We start from the raw sequence: 24,100 nt of genomic DNA, 5'->3' as shown, positions 1-24,100 counted from the left end.
TGAAGAGACGAGCGGCGATAAGTGGTTCAGGTGAGAAACAAATAACACCTGGATCTCGTTTCAGTGATTGGCGTGGGGAACCCGCATTTAAGGAGCACGACAGCCGGCGAAATGCGAGATAGACGGGGACTCGTGAGCGTGTGAAGCTGGAGAGCGGTTGAGCCAGACAGACGCAGTAGCGAAGCCGAAGTGCTTTTAGAGAGTGCACGCACCTGCCGCGCTTGTTTATTTTGTTGTTTGTTTTTGTAAAGAATAAAGTCTCTCACGAGCCCCGTACGCCAACTCTGGTCTCCTTCCTCTACCCCGATCGAACTATCATTACACGTATAACATAAATTACAAAAATATCTTGGTGTTTTTATAATTTTGTGGTTTATAGATCTTAGATATAAAATTCACTGTATATCAGCAACAACCTCAGCTACCTTCTGCTCTAGTGGGGTTGAATACTGTTAGCTATCAAATGTTATAGGTTATGTAGTAAATATAACAAAATTACCCTGTTTGCCAGTTTTTTTTATTTTTATTTTTTACATATGTTCAATATTCTGTGACAATGACGCTGCTGCCTGCTTTCTCTTCCGTCTCTTCTGCTCTTTTCGCCCCATACTCACTATTTGGTTGTACCGCCTGACATAAAAACAGTCAAAACACCTTTTTTTTTTTACTTTGTCAATGACTAAGGTACTAAGTAAAAAAGTACTAAGGTACTTTGTACCTGCACTCACTCACATCATCAGCACATCCCTCCACACTGGTGTTTTTCCCTCATAATTTAGACAGGCACGTATAACTCCACTACTTAAGAAACCCAACCTCAATCCATCTCTTTTAGAGAACTACAGACCAGTTTCCCTTCTTCCTTTCATTGCAAAAACACTTGAACGAGCTGTGTTCAACCAAGTCTCTACATTTCTCACACACAACAACCTCCTTGACAGCAACCAATCTGGCTTCAGAAGTGGACATTCAACTGAGACTGCCTTGCTCTCAGTTGTTGAAGCTCTAAGACTGGCAAGAGCGGAATCCAAATCTTCAGTACTTATTTTGCTTGATCTGTCTGCTGCTTTTGACACGGTTAACCACCAGATCATCCTATATACCCTACTGGCAAAAGGCATCTCAGGAACCACACTTCAATGGTTTGAGTATTACCTATTCGATAGGTCCTTCAAAGTACCTTGGAGAGGTGAGGTGTCCAAGTCACAACATCTAACTACTGGGGTGCCTCAGGGCTCAGTTCTTGGACCACTTCTCTTCTCTGTCTACATGGCATCATTAGGTTCTGTCATTCAGAAACATGGCTTTTCATACCACTGCTATGCTGATGACACTCAACTCTACCTCTCATTCCAACCTGATTATCCGACGGTAGCTATTCGCATCTCGGCTTGTCTAACAGACATTTCTTCCTGGATGATAGACCATCACCTTCAACTCAACCTTGCCAAGACAGAACTGCTTGTGATTCCAGCAAACCCATCGTTTCATCACAATTTCACCATCAAGTTAGGCACATCAACCATAACTCCTTCAAAAACAGCCAGAAGCCTTGGAGTTATGATTGATGATCAGCTGACTTTCTCAGACCACATTGCTAAAACTGTCCGATCCTGCAGATTTGCTTTATTCAACATCAAGAAGATCAAGCCCTTTCTTTTGGAACATGCTGCACAACTCCTTATCCAAGCTCTTGTTCTGTCCAGGTTGGACTATTGCAATGCCCTCTTGGCAGGTCTTCCAGCCAATTCTATCAAACCTTTACAATTAATTCAGAACGCGGCAGCAAGATTAATTTTTATTGAGCCAAAAAGAATACATGTCACACCTCTGTTTATCAATTTTCACTGGCTTCCAATAGATGTTTGCCTACAAAACTACCACCGGCTCTGCACCCATTTACCTAAATTTGTTATTTCAGACTTATGTGCCCTCTAGAAGCTTGTGTTCTGCAAGTGAACGTCGCTTGATTGTGCCATTCCAAAGAAGCACAAAGTCACTTTTACGGACTTTTAAATTAAATGTTCCCTCCTGGTGGAATGACCTCCCCAACTCGATCCGTACAGCTGAGTCTTTAGCCATCTTCAAGAATCGGCTTAAAACACATCTCTTCCATCTTTATTTGACCCTCTAACTTTATCACTCACTATTCTAATTCTATTCTTTAAAAAAATCTAACTACCTTTCTAATCTTTTTATATTCTATTTTCTTTTCATTAATTATGCAATTGTATGTGTGTGTGTGTGTAAAGACCTCTAACACTAGCTTGCTCTGTTCTTTTTTTACTCTATCTGTTTTCTTTATATTATATTATTTAAAATCCCATGCTATGTATACTGTGTTATCCTAACTGAGACTTGTTATAGCACTTATATATCATTGCTCTTTTTGTTGTTTTTGATTGCTTCCACTGTCCTCATCTCTAAGTCGCTTTGGATAAGTCTGCTAAATGAATAAATGTAAATGACTAAACACTCCAATTTCATTCATTAGATGCATGTACATCCAAGTTCAGACGGATTGGTGTAAAAAAAATCTGAACATTTTAGTAACTAAGCAGAATTGTATTAGGTTTAGTAACAAAATGTTTAATTGTTATATTGATTACATGGTACAATTTCTGGTTAGCCACGTTTTTTGTGCTTGACAAATTTTATGATTTCAGTTCAGTGCTTGTGATTTGATTCAATATTGACTCATTTGGATAAACATTAGGTAGGCTACACAAGATATAGGCATACATTTTTCTCAAGACAAAAAACCCCCTCACCTTATCAGCCCTATCAGCTGGTAGAAGTGTTTAGGTTACATATAACTCAAATGAAATATATTGCATTTTATTATTATAACTGTATTTAATAAGTAGAAATATAATAAATATGTCATATAGCAGCCCTACAGATAATTAGCTAAATATTCTCTATAGTTCTTTTATTCTAGCCAACTAACCTGCTACATATATGGTAATTAAATGGCTTTCCCGAGGTAAATGTTATGTGACATAATTGTTCTCCAGCAGTTTTATTGACCTCTTTGCTCATTAAAAAAAACCTGATTGATCGATATGAGGAGAAATATACATTTAGGTAAGTAATGTATTTTTCAACATTGTTCATTCATGTTTATTTATAAGCTAGAGATGATCGGTTCACGTGCCACTACAGGATCTGTCACGTAACGTACAAGTGCCAAAATTTACTGCTTGAATTTTGTAATAAAATTGACAGAATCTGAGAGCTGAGATTATTTTTTATAACATAAGTATCCTGTATCCTGCTCTGTCTTGTCTGTCGGTCTCCGTGTCCTCTTTGCTTTGCGATTTTACTGTGCGTGAGAAAATGGCTGTGTGGCGTCTCTGTGGGGAAGTTTGGGGAAACCAGTGGTATGAATATCTCTGACCATGTTAATTGTACAAAACTGTAAATAAGCAATTTAATCCCAAGCACCATACCATGCAGTTACTGACATTGCATGATTTCTGATATAAAGCCTATTATTAATTTCACAAAAGTTATTATAGCCTACTTATATTAAATACTGGGTAAAATAAGAGCAAGAAGTTACTTTTATAGAAGTTTAATAATACTACATGATTAAAGAATTACAGCAGCTTTTCATTAGGGTAAAAACAAAGAAGAATTTAATCATTCTAATAAACTTTAACTGCATAAAAGCATGACTTCAGTAATCAAGAGCCTGCATTATAATAGAATATTCATATTTTTAAATGCATTTGAAGTATATTCAAATATGTATTAGTATTTGTTTCCGTCCTTTATTTATTAATAAATAATTAATTTTTTCCAATTGCTCTAACCCCAGCAAAACATTTATGGGTGCCATAATAATTCTCCTATCCTAGGGCCAGAAAGAAGAACTCATAATAATAAAACTATTTAAAGTAAACCCCTTAAGGCAGCTGTATATACTCAAAAGTTGTTTCTGGAAACCTTTTTGCTTTGAGTTAATATCTGGTGTTAATGTATTATTATTGAGAGCATATTATTATTGTTAGAAATATGTCACAGTAAAATCGTCAGCAATTTCTGGTTCATGCAGACTTCAAAACAAACTCAAGCATGCATCATCTATTCTTATAGATGTCTCTGATTGATCAATTCCACCAATTTCACCATATGGACTTCATCAAAAGTGAAAATGTGTTCACTGCAGAGCTTGCAGTTCCAAGTTCCACCCACTACAGCTCTCCCTTCTCTGGACTAATGAGTGGGACTTGAAGGTCCAACTACACTCTAAGGCAATGAAACATAATGAAAATTATACAAATTAATTGAGTATTAGAGTAAATGATCATGTATATACATATGCATGAAAAGAAAAACTATAGGCCAAGATAGCAGCTCATTCTCATTAAGTAAACATAAAACCCATTTATTTTTTTCAACATTTATTTAAAAGTCACTGTCCCTTCAAAATCTCCTTGAATATCTGAAAATATAATTCCATAGTTTGTGCGTTACTAATAAGCTAAGCATATTTCGAAATAAGGAGTAATGTTAAAAACAATTCCACACGCTGCAATGAACACATACAGTATATAGCTTGCTTTTCAGGTGGACACTTAAATAAACTGATATACTCAAGCTAACAATTTACAGTATTCATTGATACATGACAATAATACATTTAAAATTAGATAAACTTTGGCATAGACAACTTGTAAAAAAAAAAAAAAAAAAAATTGAGTTGCAAAAGGAGTCAGTTCATACTGCAGTCAACTGGATACCTACTTTAGCTAATCTACCTAACCAAAATCCCTTTTCATACAAACATTCAACCAGGGGAGACAGAGTTATTTCCAAGTAGCAGTCGTTGTACAAAAATAGTTTCTCCCTACATTGATATTTGTATTTCCTGGAACGCTAAATATTTGGAGTGGATAACTAGTTAGAAATAAAAGAAATTACTGACAGAATGCTAACTAATAAACTGGAGAAGATCACTAATTCAGTAGCCTGATTAACTGGGAAAGTGCTTGTTACTGCTTTAAACAGATGCATTTTTCCGTTTAAACTGAATCACTGTTCTGAAGACAATTTGAGCTTGAATGAACACTGCATAATTTTATCGCTGTAAGCCCTCAGTGGATACAGTTCATCTTGTGTCAAGTCAGTAGGAGCAGCTATGGTTTAAGGATTGGGTGGACTGGAGCTGGAGTGTATATCATCATATGATTATAAACAGAGTAATAAGGCATGTGACTGAAATGATCATATTTTTTTTAGTGGGCTGTGGATGAATAATCTAGACGTTCTGAACTTTCATGGCATCCTTGGGCCAGCTGTATGAATCCAGAGTGAAGGAGTCGTAGTCAGAGTTATAGACTTGGGATAAAACAAAGGCCTCTTTATCTTTGGGTTCAGGGTACCAGGAGGCAATGCCCTGTTTGTAGGCATGGTCCACAATCTGAAGAAAAAGAGAGGTTTGGGAAGAAAGAATGAAACATAGTGAGTGAACAGAGTACAGTGTGACAGATTTGCCACAGTTTACTATTAAAAACCTATGCAAAATTTTTCATCTATTTTAATTCATCCATTTGTGATGACGTTTATTGGTATTACAGGGAATATAATTTACAGTATGCCATAAAGTTTACAAAATGTCATCAAGTCTTTTCTAGACATTCAGTAGTTTTTCTTGAAGCTGATAATTGAGAGGATTTTTCAATGTTTGATTCTGTGCTGATTTTTGCTCACTAACATTAGTGCTAACATACATATAAAAAAACAGCAAGTCTGAGTTTATTTGATTACAAATGCAGTGATATTATTACAACTTAAAGTGCACCTATTATGGATTTTGGAAAATTACCTCTCATATGCAGTGTGTAACAGCTCTAAGTGAATGAAAATATCTTGCAAAGTTTTAAATCTTAAAGTGCACCTTGTGTAATGTTTTTGTCTCTCAAAAGAAAGAGTCGACTGAATAATTTAAACGAGTCGTTTTTCAAACAAATTCCAAGCTGTTTCATGTTGATGTCAATCTGAAACATTAGCATATTGCCTGCCCACTTGATGCACGTGCAGACCTGGGAAAACTCGAACCCCCCTGTCTCAACTCTCTGGACCTTGACACTGTTATTTACTTGGCAGTCTATGGGACAGTCTCAAGCCTCTAGGTTTTCATCCAAAATATCTTAAATTGTGTTCCGAAGATGAACGGAACTTGTACGGGTTGGAACGACATTTGGGTAACAGATTAATGACAAACTTTTTTCATTTTGGGGTGGAGTAACCCTTTAAGGCCATTTGTGCGATTTCAATGATCATGCAGTAACCACTATATTGTATATCTGAATTAAATAAAACAATTTCAACCATGTTCTGTCAGCTAACAAATTTAGATGTTGTATTAATGATTTTTAGTACACTAGCATTAGTGCAATCATGAAAAAAGTGACTGAACACTGTACAGCTCTGTTAAATCTGACCGGACAGCTCTTATAACCTACTTTGCTATTTTAATAAATCTCTTAATTTAGCATGATCTCATTCCATATTTCTTACAAGTGCCAAAATGTAGAGTTGGCTAATAAGACCTGTTCTTGTGGTAATCATGCTCTATACATGAGAATGGCTACTGACCTTAACAGCAATTTTGAAGGACACTTCTCTGATGGTGTTCAGAGGAGGGTACAGTCTGCCCTCAGCCAGATGCTCCTCAGTAACCATGTCAGAAATCGCCTAGAGTGAAATCAAAGCCCTAAATTTAGCTTTCGCTCTGGAAATAAATATGCAATCAAGGGATTTTGCCCAGAACACACAATCACTTTTTTTTTTTTATTGTAGGCTCTTGACACTTCATGCTCGTATACCTCTGCTGTAGTAAGGAAAATGTCATCTGAGATGTGACGAACACCACAGGCGATGACCCCCAATGCTACTCCGGGGAACACATAAGCGTTGTTTCCCTGGCCAGGGTAGAAGCTGCGCCCATCTGCCAAAGTGACCTTTTTAAAGGGGCTTCCACTGGCAAATATGCCCCTTCCCTGTGATACACACACATGCCCTTTAAACTGATGTGAAAAACTTGCTTTATGGGATGTTTTATGTGATTGTTTTACTAAAGACCTGTTCAGCCAGTTTCATCCATTAGATTTTAGTGAGCATTACCTCAGTAAGTGTGTAACACTGCTCTGCGGTGCACTCAGCTTTGCTTGTGGGATTGCTGAGAGCAAAAATAATTGGACGTTTGTTGTAAGTGGCCATGTTCTTGATGATCTTTTCAGTGAAAGCACCGCCTATGGCAGCCACACCTGTAGATGATTTGAAGTTTGGTGTTTATTATCTCATAATTTCATTGGTACAATTTTGCTGTATTTAGCATAATGAACAGAAATATACTGACTTTTGCTCAAATCTAAATGTTTTCTGTAATTATGCCCACTAGTGGCTTCAATATGCCATTGCAATTCACATAGGATGAATAGAAAATATTAAGAAAAGCAAAAAAGAATCATTCCAGCAATAAAAAAATAAAAAAAAACACAGGAGACTGGGGTGGATTATCTCCAATCAGTTTTCAGTCATTCTGTAAAAACCTTAATAAATGTAAATAAAATGTGTGTGTGTGTATAAGAACTGTGTTGTTATTGTTAATTAAACTAATAAATTTAAGTAATTTTAAGTAACTAAAAGCTGAAAAAAATGTAAATATAAATATTATAATGGAAAAATATACTTAATTAAATATCTTCTTTGTAATATGCTAATGTTGAAGTACCAAAATGACCAAAACTAAAATAAAAATAAAGCTACATGCGAATATTTTTAAAAAGCAAAAAGTGCTCTTAGTATTTTTATATAGTTACTATTATAGTAATTTATAAGGTTTTGTATTGGCTTTTATTTTTGTTCATTTTAAGTTTAGTTTAGTTTTAGTAATATTGTGATTTTCAGTGATTTCATCACTTTACTAAAAAAAAAAAAAAAAAAAAAACTGCACATAATGGATTTACTCAAATAAAATGAAAAATAAAAGCTAATTCAAACTATTAATAAGTACTATAATGATACATATTTAAATATGATAACAACACTATATATAGAATGGGATCAGTCCTTCCTTACCAATGATAGCTGTGGGCTTGATGGTTTCCACCACTTCCTCTAGTGTTTTTAAGTGTGGATGCTCATGGGCAAATTCTTCCTTCTCGTGGTTCAGATGACTTCTGCCCTAATGGGCCACATGACACAAAATAACAGTTTTAGTACAACGCCTAATTTTGGAGGTGTTCGGATGCAATATATTCCTTTAATTTATGTTTTGTTCATATATAATTTTGTATATTCAGATGTGGAGTAGGAGGACAAATATACCCTGTAGGAAAGAAATGCCAAAAAAGGCAAACTACTGTGGGTTTGATTGTTACCTTGACAATTAAGCCTTTAGAATCCACCATCCAAATTCTCTTGACAGCCTCAGCATGGGGTACACCTTCCTTGGCCATGGCCATTATCAATAAGTGAGCAATGCCCAAGGCGGCCTGGTGATGTGACAAACAAAAAAGGACACATCTGAATCCTGGAATAACTGGTGTAAGCTTAAAAGTGTTTCGTAATGGAGCTTTTTCTTGTTATTTCTCAGTAGAAGTTTGTAGCATCTTTCAATTGAATTGACTTTACCTCTCCTGCTCCCTGAAATACAAACTTGTGGTCAGAGAGTTTGTTCTTTGTAATCTTAAGAGCAGCAAGGACCCCAGCAACAGCAACAGAAGCTGTGCCTGAGAAAATAATTTTATGGCTCTAATAGTATAATTTTCCATGATAAAGAATGATAATCTTTATAGTTTTGTTATTATAATGTGCATACTTACCCTGGATATCATCATTAAAGGTGCAATAACGATTGCGGTATTTATTGAGAATACGAAAGGCATTGCTGTTGGCAAAATCCTCAAACTGAATTAGACAATTCATCCCATACCTAAAACAATAGAAAACATTAATGACGACATGTTTGTACAGTCTGTAAATATTTCACACACATAATCTTCCCCTATCGTTAACTGTTAACTTAAGGTCCACCGAACCAAATCATTAAAACTGTTGAGATTTATTAAAAGGACCAACTGATTCACTTAAAAGATCTGGCTTAAAAGTACAACTTGAACAACAAAATAACTAAAAAATGATAAGAGTGAGTAAATCATCTTTCGTTTCAGAATTTTCTGTTTCAGACATACTTGTCGGTGACAGCTTGCATGAACTCATCAATGAGGTCATCGTAGTCTTTGCCCCTCACTCTTTTGTGCTTTAAGCCGATGTACAAGGGATCATCTAAGAGGGTCTGAACAAAAACAAAAATGGTTTAAAAAAGGACAACAGGGTTACAAATAGTGACAACTATGTTTGTAAACCCAATGAAATCTATGAACAATAGAGTATAGTGGTACACTATTATTATTCAAAAGTTTGGGGCCAATACGTTTATGTAGCACAGATACATTAAAGGGTTAGTTCACCCAAAAATTTACATTATGTCATTAATATATATATGTATACTGTCCTAACAACACTGCAGTGGCGCTGCTGACGTATGTCGCTGCAGACATGTTATCTTTATTATTGGGCGCACCAGAAAACACGTCAGCAGCGTCATACAACAGTCCCGGAAGAGAAGACAATGCTGAATAAAGTCAAAGTTTTGTTATTTTTGGATCAAAATGTATTTTCGATGCTTCAAAAAATTCTAACTAACCCTCTGATGTCACATGGACTACTTTGATGATGTTTTTCTTACCTTTCTGGACATGGACAGTAGACCGTACACACAGCTTCAATGGAGGGACTGAGAGCTCTCTGACTAAATCTAAAATATCTTAAACTGTGTTTCCGAAGATAAACAGAGGTCTTATGGGTTTGGAATGACATGAGGGTGAGTCATTAATTACATAATTTAGATTTTTGGGTGAACTAACCCTTTAAATTGATCAAAATGACATAATATTCCACAATATTACTGTTTCACTGATCAAATAAATGCACCCTTGGAGAGCATAAGAGGCTTTCAAAAACATTTAAAGACAAAAATAAAAATAATTACAGTAACTATACCTGATTATCAGTGCCCACATCCAGCAGTACAGGCAGGCACTGCTGAGGTGGCACTCCTCCACATGCTGTATACAGAGCTAGTTTGCCCACTGGGATCCCCATTCCATAGCTGCCCAGGTCTCCTAATCCTAGGATTCGTTCTCCATCCGTCACCACTATGGCCTATTAATGCACATACATTGAAACAACCATCTACTGGCACTGACACTTTATCATTCTAAACAAACCTTAATGTCCTCCTCAGGCCATGAGTTTAGCATGGTGGCAATATGCCCCTTGTCATGGATAGTGATAAATAACCCTCTACAAGAAAAAAAACAAAAACACTGTCAAAATCATATGGGCCTTATAGTGTATGTTCACCATGCAGCTAAGAAAAACTAGTTGGACTAGTCTAAGTGTTTATAAAGCATTTGATTCAGAATAGGTCTGGCTAAACAAGTTGTTCCAGGTCCTGAGCAATGCATGCATATACTTCACCTTGGTCTTCTGAAAGCAAGGCCATACTGCTGGCAGGCCAGGCCCACAGTAGGAGTGTAGACAATAGGCATGAATTCTTCAATGTCAGAGGTTAACACGCGATAGAAAAGCTTCTCATTTCTGTCCTGCAGTGTCATCAGCAAGATGTATCTGCAGAGTCAGAATGTTTTATTTTTTTAATTTAGTATAAATAGGAAATGGGCCAAGAAAAGTATCGTCACTGAGCTTTTCACTGGCTTTGATCATACAGAGTATGTACAGAATGTTTCAGATGAAGTTTGGTTACTTGTCGAGAGGGTTACTGCGTGTCTCGTAGCTTTTCATGACACGAAGCACTTGGACATCCTGAGTGAGGAAACAGGGAGGCAGCAGGCCGTGGATACCCAGCTGTAACCTCTCCTCCAGGGTGAACGCCATGCCCTGTTAACACAGCACCATAACTTTATTAACAACACGTGACAGCTGCAAGTGAAAAAAAAATAAAAATGCACTCCTCCTACAGTCTGTTTTAAATACAAATTACCACCCTGCAACTGGGTCTGCACTGGGCAACATTCCAGCTTAGGGTAGATGCATCACATGTTGGATCTATTTATTTCTGACCAATGGGAAGTAAGCATGGACACCCTCCCCTGTTAGATTCTCTGCTCACTGTTTACGTCTAAGTTTCCATCCATCGTGGCTTTAAAGTTCTACACTTCTCAATCATGCCCAGTCCTCATCTTGGCTTGAAAGTCTTTGCAAACAGGATACAAATTGCAAAGTAAAATTTAAATGGACACATTTTCAAGACCCTGCAAAACATTTTTTTAGCGAAACCCCGGAGTCATATCCTGCATCTCTGCATTGATTTTAAGAAGCCTAAGTATATACAGAGCTTCTCCTCTTAATGCTTGGCAGAGGGGACAAAGTCTGTGAAGACTTTGATTTTAGATTCAAGATCTCACAATGCCACTTTCATACTTTCTTATCTGTGGGGACTTTGGCATTATTAAATGTTATAAAATCACATCAAAGCACCGGCTGCTGACAATCTAATAGCTGCTTAGTCACGTAGATCACGCAGAGTTTGAACCATAAAGATGCTTACTTTGTTCAAGTCAGGGTTCCTGGTGATATCATAGCCTCGTTTTTTGGTGAACACCGTGCCCTTGGAGTTCACGCCTGAGTGACAGACCCTCACTGCCCCTAAGACAGCAGGAGGGAGAGACAGGGGACTGGAGAAAACTCTGCACAGCGCCAGCACACTTTTACCCGAGAGGGAGTTCATGATTCCTGCAAAATAAAAACATTCAGGGTCAAAGAAGCTTATTTTTAAAAGCTCACTATACTGGTATGCATGGTTTGACAAAATATCAGTTTATGCTGGTTTGTTGACTGGTTTCTAGTCAGTAGACCACCTCAGACCAGCAACAGACCAAGATGGTAAAAACTGTTTTTTTTTAACTTGTCCAGCTACTGTACCAACTTAAGCAGGGATTTCCAACAATATGATTTTACAATCACTGCATTGAAACTGGGGCATAAACTGTGGTTATCATTATAATTATTTAATTATAAAGAGCTGTCACGGTGCAACAAAGGAAAAAATGACTAATACAGCTTGTGCAAGTTCAGCATGTTCGTCCTTTCCAATCGTAAACAAGACCTTTAGAATACAAAAAAACAACGCAAATGCATTATGTATTGTGATGTATTCGCTAAGCATCTTTAATTTAACATCAAAATGCGTTTTAGGATTTTTATATAGTTTCAGTCCAAATGCAGATTACTGAGAGGTTAAGCATTGTCATTGTTTTGTAATGAGACATTCGTTTAGTAGCAAAGCCGCGTAATTACCTGAGAACAGCTTGTCCACCGGCAGCTTCTGCTTCACTAGGTTTAATCCAAATGCTGAGCTGCTGCCTGTCTCCTCTGACTCGCGTTATCTGTAGATGATGTTGAAATCTACTGATAGAAACGATCCCGGTTTGTATGACATTTGACGCTTTCGCTTCCCAATGCTCAAGCCTTGTGCCCGCCCCTTTTGGGCAGAAGCGGCCAATAGAACGAGGCGATGCCAATGACGTCGTTTTCATACAAATGGTAGATTTTGTGTGCCTGGCTTCAGTGGCTTCCCAGTCTTTTTGTTTATTCAAACGCTTGCATTTAATATATGAGTGATGAAAACAGATGCTTAATCACGTATGTCTAACCAAATTACCACGCTCGAATATGCTTTACAAAGAAATTATATAACAATATATTTTAATCTACAGACATAAAGTACACCTGCATTAAAACTCTGCGGACCCGGTACAGGGTCCAAAAATAGCATGGAAAATGTTCCTGTTTCATTTGCAAAGCCTTACTTATATGGTATCAGCCCATATATGGGTTCATTTGAAAGCTTAGCGTGTTTTCTTTACATAGAATACCATTAATTGGGGTTTTATGATTCATAAAGTAGTAAAATTAAGCTAAGAATATATTTTTCCCCCACACAAATTTCTGTCTAATGATTGCAAATAATTTTTCATAAGAATGTGTATTTAAAATATTTTTCACAAAACAGTCAAGTCATATATCACAAGAAAGCTCTCATTCTCAGAAATCTGACGATGTAGATAATTTTATTGTGTCACAATCACAGATCGAATGATCTTCAACAGAATCACGAAATATTCTCACCTCATTGCAAATTATTATTTATCCATCTTATCCACCACTTCAGTCAGCCGCAAACAGCCACACATACCTATATACTCGATATACTCTTTTAGATTATAATCTCTTCTTTCAAACAAGACCATTTTTACGTTTCTGCGTGCTTCCATCGGTGAGATAGAAAGCGATTTGTCCAAGTGCACATCAGAGGGACACTACTGCATCTCATAAGATGTAGTGATGTGTCGTTCGTGAACGAATCGTTCCTTTTGAACGAATCTTTTAGGTGAACAAATCGTTCTCATTCACGTAATCCACTGACTCATATTTCTCGTTCAGTGAAGTTCCTCCCTCCACAGCAGCGTGGCGCTATTAGTAGCGCGCGCAGCTCGGTGAACCGGGTAACTGAACCATTTCATCCTGTCAAAGAATTACTCAACCTTGAGCCAATAGCTTTCGAGTATGAGATGTGACAGAGCATGTGATTTGTTGAATGTAGTGAACGTGTACGCCCTTCAATGAACGAGTTTGAACTAGATCTAGAGATCTTATCATTCTTGAACGAAACGACTAAACTGGTACCCATGTCGTTCGTGAACGAGTTGAATGATTTAGTACATCTCGTTCGTGAATGAAATGACTGAACTGGTAACTTCGTCGTTCGTGAACGAGCTGAATGAACGGATACATGTCGTTCGTGAATTAAATGAACTGGTAGCTATATAGCTTATCTTGTTCGTGATATTTAGCATACAGAACTCCACGTTTAATCCCCGATTTATGAATGTGAATATATAATATACAAACTGTCTGACCAAACAATTAAAATGCCAATTAGGCAAGAAAACCTTGTGCTTTGTTCATCTGAACAACTTAATTAGACTTTATATATTGAATGCGATTATACACACATTTTAATAAAGCCAGATCAGTTATTGTAACAAGTGAATATGTTCGTTGACTAAAGACATAACACATAATACACTCTTTTTTTGCCACCTGCTGGCATATTTTGTGTAATACGAAGAAATGATCGCTGAATGAATCAGTGAACGACTCTGAACAAATCATTTTGGTGAACAAACTGAAAATGAACGAATCTCTTGAAAGAATCATAATTTCCACCACTAATAAGATGTGCCTAAGCGACTGTGTTATGATATATCGATCAGATCTCGTTTGTGAAACTCTATTTGTCCCTTCAGCTGTCAGTCTGAGCCGGGTGCTCCACTCAGAGGTGCTGAATTTGACACCTCTGCGCCAACAGCGGGGGAGGGAGTGGGCAGTGAGCATAGACAGTAAAAGAAATGGACACAGCGAGCCCATTGGAACTCAATTGAGACAAATGAAGCCCAGTTTTAGCGTTTTTTAGCACTTCCGTTTCTGACGCGCAGACTCAAACGAAGCTTGACGACGTCAGCAACCTGTCTGCCACATGTAAATCTTCTAGTAGCTGTGTGTGCAAACTGCCATCGTTAATCTTGCAGAGACGGCGAGCTTGAGCGGGGAGTTCTTTGTCGTGAGTGAGCAGGAGTAAGTATTCTGATTAATTATTTTGTATAGTATTTTAAAATGTAACGCCAGTACGCCATATTAAGTTAATTGCCTGCGAGCTTCTCCACCTGTCTGTACGGTAATGCGACAGAGAGCCTAGTGGTTATGACGCAATCGTTAGCCTATTTTTTACAAAAACTGTTTATACGGGGCCATGATGTAACATAGAAGGTAATGGAGCCCTTTATACATTGTCGTGTATCTTTAAAAATAAATAATGGACAAACAGAGTCTTTAAACGCCTCAGATGTAAAGTTATTCGCTGTCAAAGTGACGCCAAAATGAATGGGAGTCAATGGGAATGCTAACGCAAGTGAAGTTCTGCTAAAAGATGGCAGCCCCCACCCGACTTCAACTTCCGGTCGAGTTCCTTGCCCCTTGGCAGTGAGTGACCATTTCCTCCTCAACCGTTGCCACGCTGGCCGATGGGATATTGTGTTCTCAGCTGTTTGTAAGCACAGATCACACGCGGAAACGTCCGAGGAGACGCATCGCGGTGATTATCAAATGTATAAACAGGGCTCTCAAGTTTTGAACTGAGTTCAGAGTGAGATTTTGGCGCCGGCCGCGATGGCGGCAGGGGTTTGATGGGGACAGGTGTCTGATCTCCTAAATGACACATATTCTTACAAATAAAATAATATTTATTTAATTCAGCATTTATTTGTTTGTGTGTGTGTGTGTGTGTGTGTGTGTAAGAGAGAAAATGGTCAGTGTTTTTTATTGTAGGTGTTGGTAGCTGGTTTTGAGGCCTGGGGTTGGTGGCTCCCATTTGAAGCACTGTGGTTGCAGGCCAGCCATCAAGTGCTAAGCTGTTCCTGGTTTTGGTCTTGTTTAATCCCACCATGCAGAAAACCCTCTCAGCATCTGCATTTGAATGAGGGAGCACTAAAACCAATGCAGCTATTTTAGAAAGCCTCCCTGCTTATGTCCCTCACACCTTGATGGACACAGGAGTTCTCTTGTCTGCAGACTAAGCACCAGTAAAAAGAGCTGGTGGTTCCCATTGTGATGAATGGCCATCGGGTTGACCACTCCTTCAGGAACACCTATAGGTGGCTGCTCTACTTAACCTTCCCTTTTCCCCTGTTTCCAGTGGGTTCTCCACTGTTTCCTCTACGGTATCCTCCACAGTCTCTTCCATGGACCCATCTTCTACTGGCACCCTAACTGCCACCTCCACTGCTTCCACTACTGTCTTCTCCACAGTCTCCTCTTCTGACCCAGCCACCTTTTTAGGGAGCTGATCTTTTAGAGCAAAGCATGAAAGAATGCTCCTTTGCCTCTTCCCTGACATCTTTGAAATAGACAAATGCAATAATCAATATTATACATTGGATAAAATATAATGAAATAGCCTAGGCAAAACGTTTTCAAAATCGGGACCAGGATGTTGTGCAGTAAAAATAAAAGGAAAGAAAAAACTAAAAATAATTCAAACTAGTATTATGTATACTGGCATACAAGTATTATGGATAGGCCTATTATAGAAGTCTATTATATAAAACTGTCAGAGTAGCCCCGCATCCTCTTCAAACTGTAACCTTAGCTATAAAAAAAAATAATAGTGGGCTATAATAGTAATAGACGCAAAAGCTACTGCCGATGGTCAAAATTGCGTTCGTGTCGAGGTCATAATAACCATCAGACCAAAAAATATCTTAGACTGTTTTGAAATTTTTTTAAATTCATATATTGATAAAAAATTTAATATAGTGAAAATCGGGGTCATTGTGTTGGCAAATCAATGGAGTTGGACAAAAACTGTGGGGGGGGGGGCACATGTGAGATGACTTAGGCTACTGTACTCATAGGATGTTCTTCTCCCACGTTGACATCAGTCTGCAGAAATTAGTTCGGCGAGATGTAAATAATTTAAAATGTGACAGCCGCTGTCCTCTTCTGTAACCGTTACGTTACCTACTTCAGCGAGCGTCTGAATCTGTGTTGCGCACCAGCCTGTGAAAATCTTACCCAGATACAGCAATGCTTTTTTCTGATTGGCTGATCGGTAGCTATTTTTTATTTATTTTATTTGATTAGCTGGTGCGTGTCAGGGCCTTCGGGGAACTTCACGGTTAAAAAAAAATAGCACCGCAACTTGGTGGGCGTTATCCTCGTAATGTCTCTGCGTGAGAAATACAAGGTGTGGAGTGTGAGCGTGTGAACGGGTTGAAATGCGTGGGTCTCACGCCCAATGCGTGAGACTTGAGAGCCCTGTATAATAATCATACTACAAGTTATGGATGACCACCGTCGCCGTGGAGAGGACAGGACTCGCATCTGGTGAGGCTATATGCGTGTTAGTTACTTTTATATATTTGATTCTTTATTTTGAAGCGTGGAAGCTTCGCTAAGAATAGGGTAAACTGTTTATTGACAGAAAGTGAAGTGACATTCAGCCAAGTATGGTGACCCATACTCAGAATTTGTGCTCTGCATTTAACCCATCCGAAATGCACACACACAGAGCAGTGAACACACACACACACTAGTGGGCAGCCATTTTATGCTGCGGCGCCCGGGGAGCAGTTGGGGATTCGATGCCTTGCTCAAGGGCACCTAAGTCGTGGTATTGAAGGTGGAGAGAGAACTGTACATGCACTCCCCCCACCCACAATTCCGTCCGGCCCGAGACTAGAACCCACAACCCTTCGATTGGGAGTCCAACCCTCTAACCATTAGGCCACGACTTCCCCAAGTACAGTACATGATGCATCTCAGTGAAAGTACAGTAAATAAACATGGATTATTACAGTACTGTTTGGATGAACATATATTCGTTTGTTGACGTTCCGAAGGTCGTGTACCAGCGTCCGACTCGCGGGTTAGCCCTGATAATGTGTGAAAAACAGACGGGACGCTGGAAGATGAAAATTTACAGATGATTGAGAGCGGTCAGATCTCCCAATCATTACACCAATGCAGAATGGACATAAATGAAATGATATGAAGCTGGAGATTGTGGATTCTACTTTAGATTGTGATAGACCAGATATATTTAATAATTTAAAGCAGTTTGCTAGTTTGCAGTTTGACTTATCCTCTTTCAAAGACTGTTCAGAAAACACACACACAAAAAAAGCACATTGTATTGAGGTGGTTCATCATATGTGAAACAACATAAATAATACTATTTGTCACAAACAGCAGCTTTTTATGTAACTTCTCAGTGTTTTCTGTAAAATAATATACAGATATTGCATGTTTCCCCTCTGCATGTACGCATAGGAACATTTCATATTTGTGTAGGCGGAAATTGTACACAAAAAGGGTATTATTCCTTACTTCAGTTGGAATGGAATAACTTTTGCATAGATTATGATAGAAACAAATTTCCTTTTTCCTCTATTAGCTGACATGTGCTGGAAACACATAAAATTGAAGCTGAAAACTGAAGCTGCTAGGCCCTTCATTGCCTGAGCTATACAATTTCAAACTTCAGTTTATAAAAATAAAATAAAAAAGCGCCTTGTTTTTTTCCCTATTTATTATAACACAGACAACATATATAATCATTTTTATCAATTTCAACAGTGTTTTATGTAATTTCAAAGGGTTTCCGTTAAAATGATACCAAACTTCTGTATTTACACCTCTGCATGTAGCAAAGTGAAGCCTTTTAATTTAGGTAGGAAAATGGAAAACGTAAATTCCCAAAATAGCATTTGAGCTTAATAATGAAACATGGGAAAATGTAAGAACTCTACTCTTAAAAGACTGTAAAAGGTTACTTTATTGCAGGCAGTGTTTACATAAATTCTCAGTACATGAGAAATAAGAAGATTTAGTTTTTGTTTGATTTGGTACCATTCATATAGCTTTTGGTTATGAGTTAGAATGACAATACATATGTACTCATAATACATACTCAAATAAAAAAATCTAAATCATCCCAAGGATTGTGAAAAGACAAATAAAACCACCAAATCAACATTAAAACTTCTCCAAACATAGGTAAACTAAAAGTAAACAGAGAACCTAGATGAACCAAAGAGGTTCTTTATGTAAAACCTTCAGCTGAAGTCCCTTCAATGTTAACGTCATCTACAAACTGTACATTTTAAATACCAAAAACCTTGCTGTGGTTAATAATAAAAAAAAGTACAGTGAAAAGGTACACATTTTTTTTTCAATTGATAAAATGACATCTAAAAGTAGAAATAAAACACAAAATAAAAAGTAGAAAAAGATGTAGTGTATTTACTATATTACAGGGGTCTTTTGCAGGCCATTTGCGGTTACTGCTTAATTATTGTGCTGAAGTACACAATTGGTCCCAATGACAGTAGTCCAGAAGACATTCACTTGTAGGTGGTGACTGGTGAGTAATGAAAGATCAAGTTAGAAATGAAGGACAAGCAAGGGACTCAGATCAGAGCGGTCATACCACTGTGAGAGCTTTTATCCTGTAAAGAAAAAAAAATTATGATTAGACAAACCGTAACAATTATTTACATTTATTCTTATTCATTTGGAAGACACTTATCAAAAGTGACTTAAAAATACTATGCAATTTTTTTGTTCAAACCTCCATTTCAGCAAACCAAAAGCATACTTTCAAACACAAAAATAAAAATTGTCATTTATTCACCCGCATTTCATTCCAACGCTGTATGACTTTCTTCTACAGAACACAAAAGATATTATTTTAAAGAATATGTTTTTGTTCATACAATAAAACTCAAACAAGCTGAGACATTTTTTAAAATATCTTCTTTTGTGTTATCAGAATAAAGAAAATCATACAGGTTGTTTTTGGGTGAATGGTTCCCTTTAAATGTGTCCTTTTTGAGACCACAGTATACAATCACAGCTTCTTAGTGATGAACAAATCATAAATCTACATTCTTACTGAGAGGTGGTCACTCCTCCTGCTGTGGCCAGGTAAATTATCAATGGTAGAATAAGCTGGTGGTTTCTCAGACAATCTCCCTTGGGATTGCTTCCGTTTTCTAAAACTGTCCTCCTCGTCTGAACTCCAGGAGCCTCTACGTGGAGAAGGCGAATAGCTCCTGTCTCTGCGGTTTGTCGCGTGCTCCAGCTCCTCCAGAAGCTCCGCTTTACTGCGAACATGTGGACGAGACCTATCCGAACCCGAAACTCCCCTGCGTCCTGATGAACCTCTGGCTCCATGCCTGTCGTCCAAGTCTGATTCGTCGCTGTAGCTGCTCTGTATCTGTGTCCCTCTCCGTGAAGATGACGGCTCCCTCCAGGAATCATCATGATGATGACCGTTGCGGTTTGAGCTACCACTGGAATGATTTGATAGCCGTTGTCTTCCACCATCATTGGTCCGCCGAAAGCTCTGTTTCGCTCGGCCCATGATGGGAGGCAGCTGGATGACCCTGCGCTCCACACCTTGGACACCCATCTCATCCAGGGCTGAGAACATACTGGGCGGCCTGGCTGATAAAGGCATAGCTTGGGGTATGGGTTGAGCTGGTGGAGTTGCATATTGGGGTTGTGGGGCCACATATTGATGAGGAAAGCTTTGTAACGGGACTTCTGTGTAGTAATGTTGAGGCTGAAGCATTGGGGCAGCCATATCCATCCCTCTTACTTGGTTCTCCAGAAAATCTAACACCTGGTTATTACCACGTACACTTCCATTTATGCTGCCGTTTGCATGGTATCCATGGGGAGGTACGAATGGCAGGACAGGTTGAGAAGGATGAATGACCATCGGGGCCATGGGAAGGTTGTACTTGGATGGAGTTTCTGAAAAAGACCCTGTGGAGGACAAATTATGAGTGTCAAGTCATTACTGATCAGAAGCAGCACTACATACATAAGCAGATTACTAAATGTAGTTATACTGACCTGAATACAGTAAAGGGTTCGCTTGAGAAGATGCCTTTGAGGCAACGGGCCATAGATGGGCTGGCCATGAAGCCACGGTACCATTGCTTTTTGAGCATCACGCATCATCTTGTGCTGCATCACCGCTAAATAGACAAATGAACATGGAAGAAATATTTCACTATGTTTTCTTATTCAATAACATTTAGTTTCATAGGATGGACTGTGAAGAAAGTTACCTGGTATTAGAAGACCACAAATTATTAGAAATATTTTTTTCTTATTTTAAATAATACTTAATATTATTTATAAAATACATTATGTGGTATTTTCCTAGTGCACAGATTATTTTCCACATATTATTATAATGAACACTAAATTATAATATGTTATCAATATTATTGTTGATTTTATTCATATTATCATTTAAAACAATACTAGTATTATTAATAATATTTGTATTTATTTATAATGCATATTTTGTAGTATTGTCAATCTACTTATTTAGTTTTCATTGTCAAAAAGAAAAAAGTTTTATGATATATTGCATCATTATTGACAAACTAATCAATTGTTATGCAGAATGTGATTTTGTAATCAGTAGACATTTATTTCAAAGAACTGATATCCAGCAGAAGTAGAACACTTTGAATAATGTTAAAAAATTCAATATTGTAACATTTTATCTGGTGTGATAAATGCACAGACAAGGATACTAAAGAAATAAAGAGTCAATGCACGTGGATACCTTCTTCTGGGCAGCAGCAAGTGCGCGGACAGCAGGGACAACGAACATAGCAGCAGCAGTTCTGAGGACAGCACTGGCAGCAGCAGATACAAATCAGTATGAGGAGGAGCAATCCACCGAGGACGATGAGCAGCACAGTCAGCCAGTCTGAGAGGAAGAGGGGGTATGACCAGCATCAGCGTCTATAATGTTTTTGTTATTGAACAAGTCTTCAGTGTGCTTATACTTACGATACACAATGAGTCTGATTTCTTTATCGGAGTCTCCCACAACATCACCTGCTGCATCGATGGAGCAGAAATACATGCCATTGTCCCACCACATCACCTCATTGATAACCAGGTCAGCATCTGAGAAACACATACATAAAGACTAAATTACTGGCTCTTGTTAGTGAAACCTCAAACAAGAAAATATAAATAATACATTGTAAAGAATTAGCTATATATATATATATATATATATATATATATATATATATATATATATATATATATATGATGTGAGATAAGATCTGATTAATTAGATTTCCAAACCCAACTTTTGAGCATGTAATAAATTATTTCCTACTTTTTGATAATACATTTTAGGAAGCCTGTTAGGATAATTATAAAAAGATCCTACACTGAGTACTTCATTTTTATTGGGAGATTGACAACTGATATTTTATAAGCATTTTATAGAAGTATTCTGCAATACTAGTAAAAAAACTGTCATTGATTTATGTCATTGCTCCTGCATGTCCAGACTCACTGTTTTGTATGTATATTTTGCGATTTTGATATTCTGATCCCAAAATAGCTTCATTGAGGCCTCTTTTCTGAATCACTATGCGGACAGTGCGCTTACTGTCTGGACAGTCATTGGCTGGGTCTTGCTTCAGACCTAGAGCTGCTTGATATGCTGAAGAAAGAAAGAAAGAAATGTACATGGTCACATCGATCACCACGTAATCTATTCAGAAAAAAAAAAAAAAGCCTTCTATATTCAGTTGATCTACACCACTCACCAGCTGAGTAATATTCCAGCACTGGATCCAAACAGAAGGACTTGTATCGCCATGTGACCAGAACATTTTGTGGGTTTGCAGAAGTGGAATAGTCACATCCTAGAGTGACAGAAGCAAACAACATCGTGCGTCTCTCTGTTTGAGGAACCGTAACCTGGATAGACAACAGCTCTGAGAATAGAGGGAGAGGGATCAGTTAACATACTGTTTGCATCAGGGCTCCACACTTTCTGTCCGACAAGCTTAGCATTACTTTTACAGTACTTCATTTAATTTATTTAGTTAGTTAGTTAGTCAAGAACCATGTTCAGCAAAATAAATGTTTTAAAGCGGAGCATAACAAAAATAACTATATTCACTATTTACATTTTAAAACTAGCCTACATCTTATTCCTGTACCAGGCCTGAAAATCTTTATTTTACAAATCCTTACACACAAACAAAATCAAGTTTCATTAAAACATAATATTAACATTCTGGCTGTTATGAAGCTTGTAAATCACGTGATCAGGATTAGCTGCCTGTCATGTTTGCACCTGTTGATGATAACACTCGCTACTGAACTTACAGAATTACCAGAAATGTTTCAAATTCTTTATTCTTAGTTGTATGTCACTAAACGAAACTCCTAATATTCCTGTTTTAAACCCTCAGAGTTATTTGGAATGCTGGCTTACCTGATGGAAATACGCAGAGCACGAGCGCAAACACCTCGAGCTTCAGAGTTTCTTTCATGTTTCTCGGTTACACGGAAGTTTTTTTTTCTTTTTTCTTTTTTCCGAGACACAGATAAATCCTATATTTGCGACACAAACAAATACAGACGATGTATGCTGGCCATCATGTCATCGTAAAAAATATATGCATATATTTTACCTAAATTCTCTCGAGTCAGTGTAAACACACCTTTGCTCTCGGAAGTCTCCCCATTCCACGATGACGTCACAGACCCCACCCACCAACAGGTGCACAACACCCGAATTGGCTCAAGTTACTTTATTTAAAGTTATTCATTGATTATTGTTCAAAATGGAAATTATTTTTCACATTTTTATTTTTGTAAATATGTTTCATCGCCCAAAGTGAAAAGATTTTTGCGTTGTTTACTTTATTCGATGGAATGAAGAAATATGTCTGTAGTTATTAACATTTAACCACTAGGGGGCATTCCAAGTCTTCCAACGTTCTATTTTTGCAGTAATGACAATAATTAAAACCCATGTAAAATTGACCAACAACAGTCAATCTAACCAAATGTGGAGACCAGCAAACAAGCTTAAGGTAAACTCGGCTGTGTCCGTTGTGTTTTTATTCACTGTTCTCAGAAAGAAACTGTGTTGGAGGATGTAACATTATAAACATGCTATCTTTCCAAAAAATTACAAGTAAAATTTTTTTTAAATTATTCCAGCTCCAAGTTCTGAATGAGCGCCGGGGTGTTCTTTCAAAACTAATGTAAACTGCCATCACACATAATATTCATATGGCGGGTTATGTTTTTGTTTACTATAAAGACTGAAATCATCCTATTGGCGGGAAAGGATGTTTTATTAATCCTTAATAATAACTTTAACTATTAACTATCAACTATAGCACAGTGTGAAAGAAACCGACAGATGCAGAGATCTAAACACTAAAGCACTAAACACCTGTGATGGCTCATATCAGATTGATTCCTGCTATTGTAATCTCATCCTGGAAAGAAACATCCTTTCCTTTTCTGTGTCCTGTCCAGTTTCCTGCATGGCCAAGATTCTGTATTGCTTAAAAAATGCCTTACTGAA

At 37.6% G+C, this 24,100-nt stretch overlaps 1 protein-coding gene and 1 pseudogene across 1 annotated transcript; both read right to left on the bottom strand.

Annotated features, from left to right (window-relative positions):
* Positions 1 to 5,036: 5,036 nt before the first annotated feature.
* On the bottom strand, positions 5,037 to 11,827 carry LOC113108156 (NADP-dependent malic enzyme-like). The gene is made up of 14 exons (XM_026271006.1): positions 11,648 to 11,827; positions 10,844 to 10,977; positions 10,558 to 10,707; positions 10,305 to 10,380; positions 10,078 to 10,239; positions 9,207 to 9,310; positions 8,838 to 8,947; positions 8,647 to 8,744; positions 8,394 to 8,507; positions 8,092 to 8,197; positions 7,135 to 7,277; positions 6,837 to 7,010; positions 6,607 to 6,705; positions 5,037 to 5,428 (listed from the first exon to the last, which is right to left on the bottom strand). Exons 1-14 carry the CDS (start codon positions 11,825 to 11,827, stop codon positions 5,267 to 5,269), a joined length of 1,812 nt encoding a protein of 603 aa, XP_026126791.1. The 3' UTR covers positions 5,037 to 5,266.
* Positions 11,828 to 18,879: 7,052 nt separating this feature from the next.
* LOC113108155 (immunoglobulin-like domain-containing receptor 1) lies at positions 18,880 to 23,113 on the bottom strand (annotated as a pseudogene).
* Positions 23,114 to 24,100: the final 987 nt, after the last annotated feature.

This window comes from Carassius auratus, chromosome 9 (genome assembly GCF_003368295.1).
Source record: "Carassius auratus strain Wakin chromosome 9, ASM336829v1, whole genome shotgun sequence".
Taxonomy (NCBI): Eukaryota; Metazoa; Chordata; class Actinopteri; order Cypriniformes; family Cyprinidae; genus Carassius; species Carassius auratus.
This window is presented reverse-complemented; position numbering and strand designations above follow the sequence as displayed.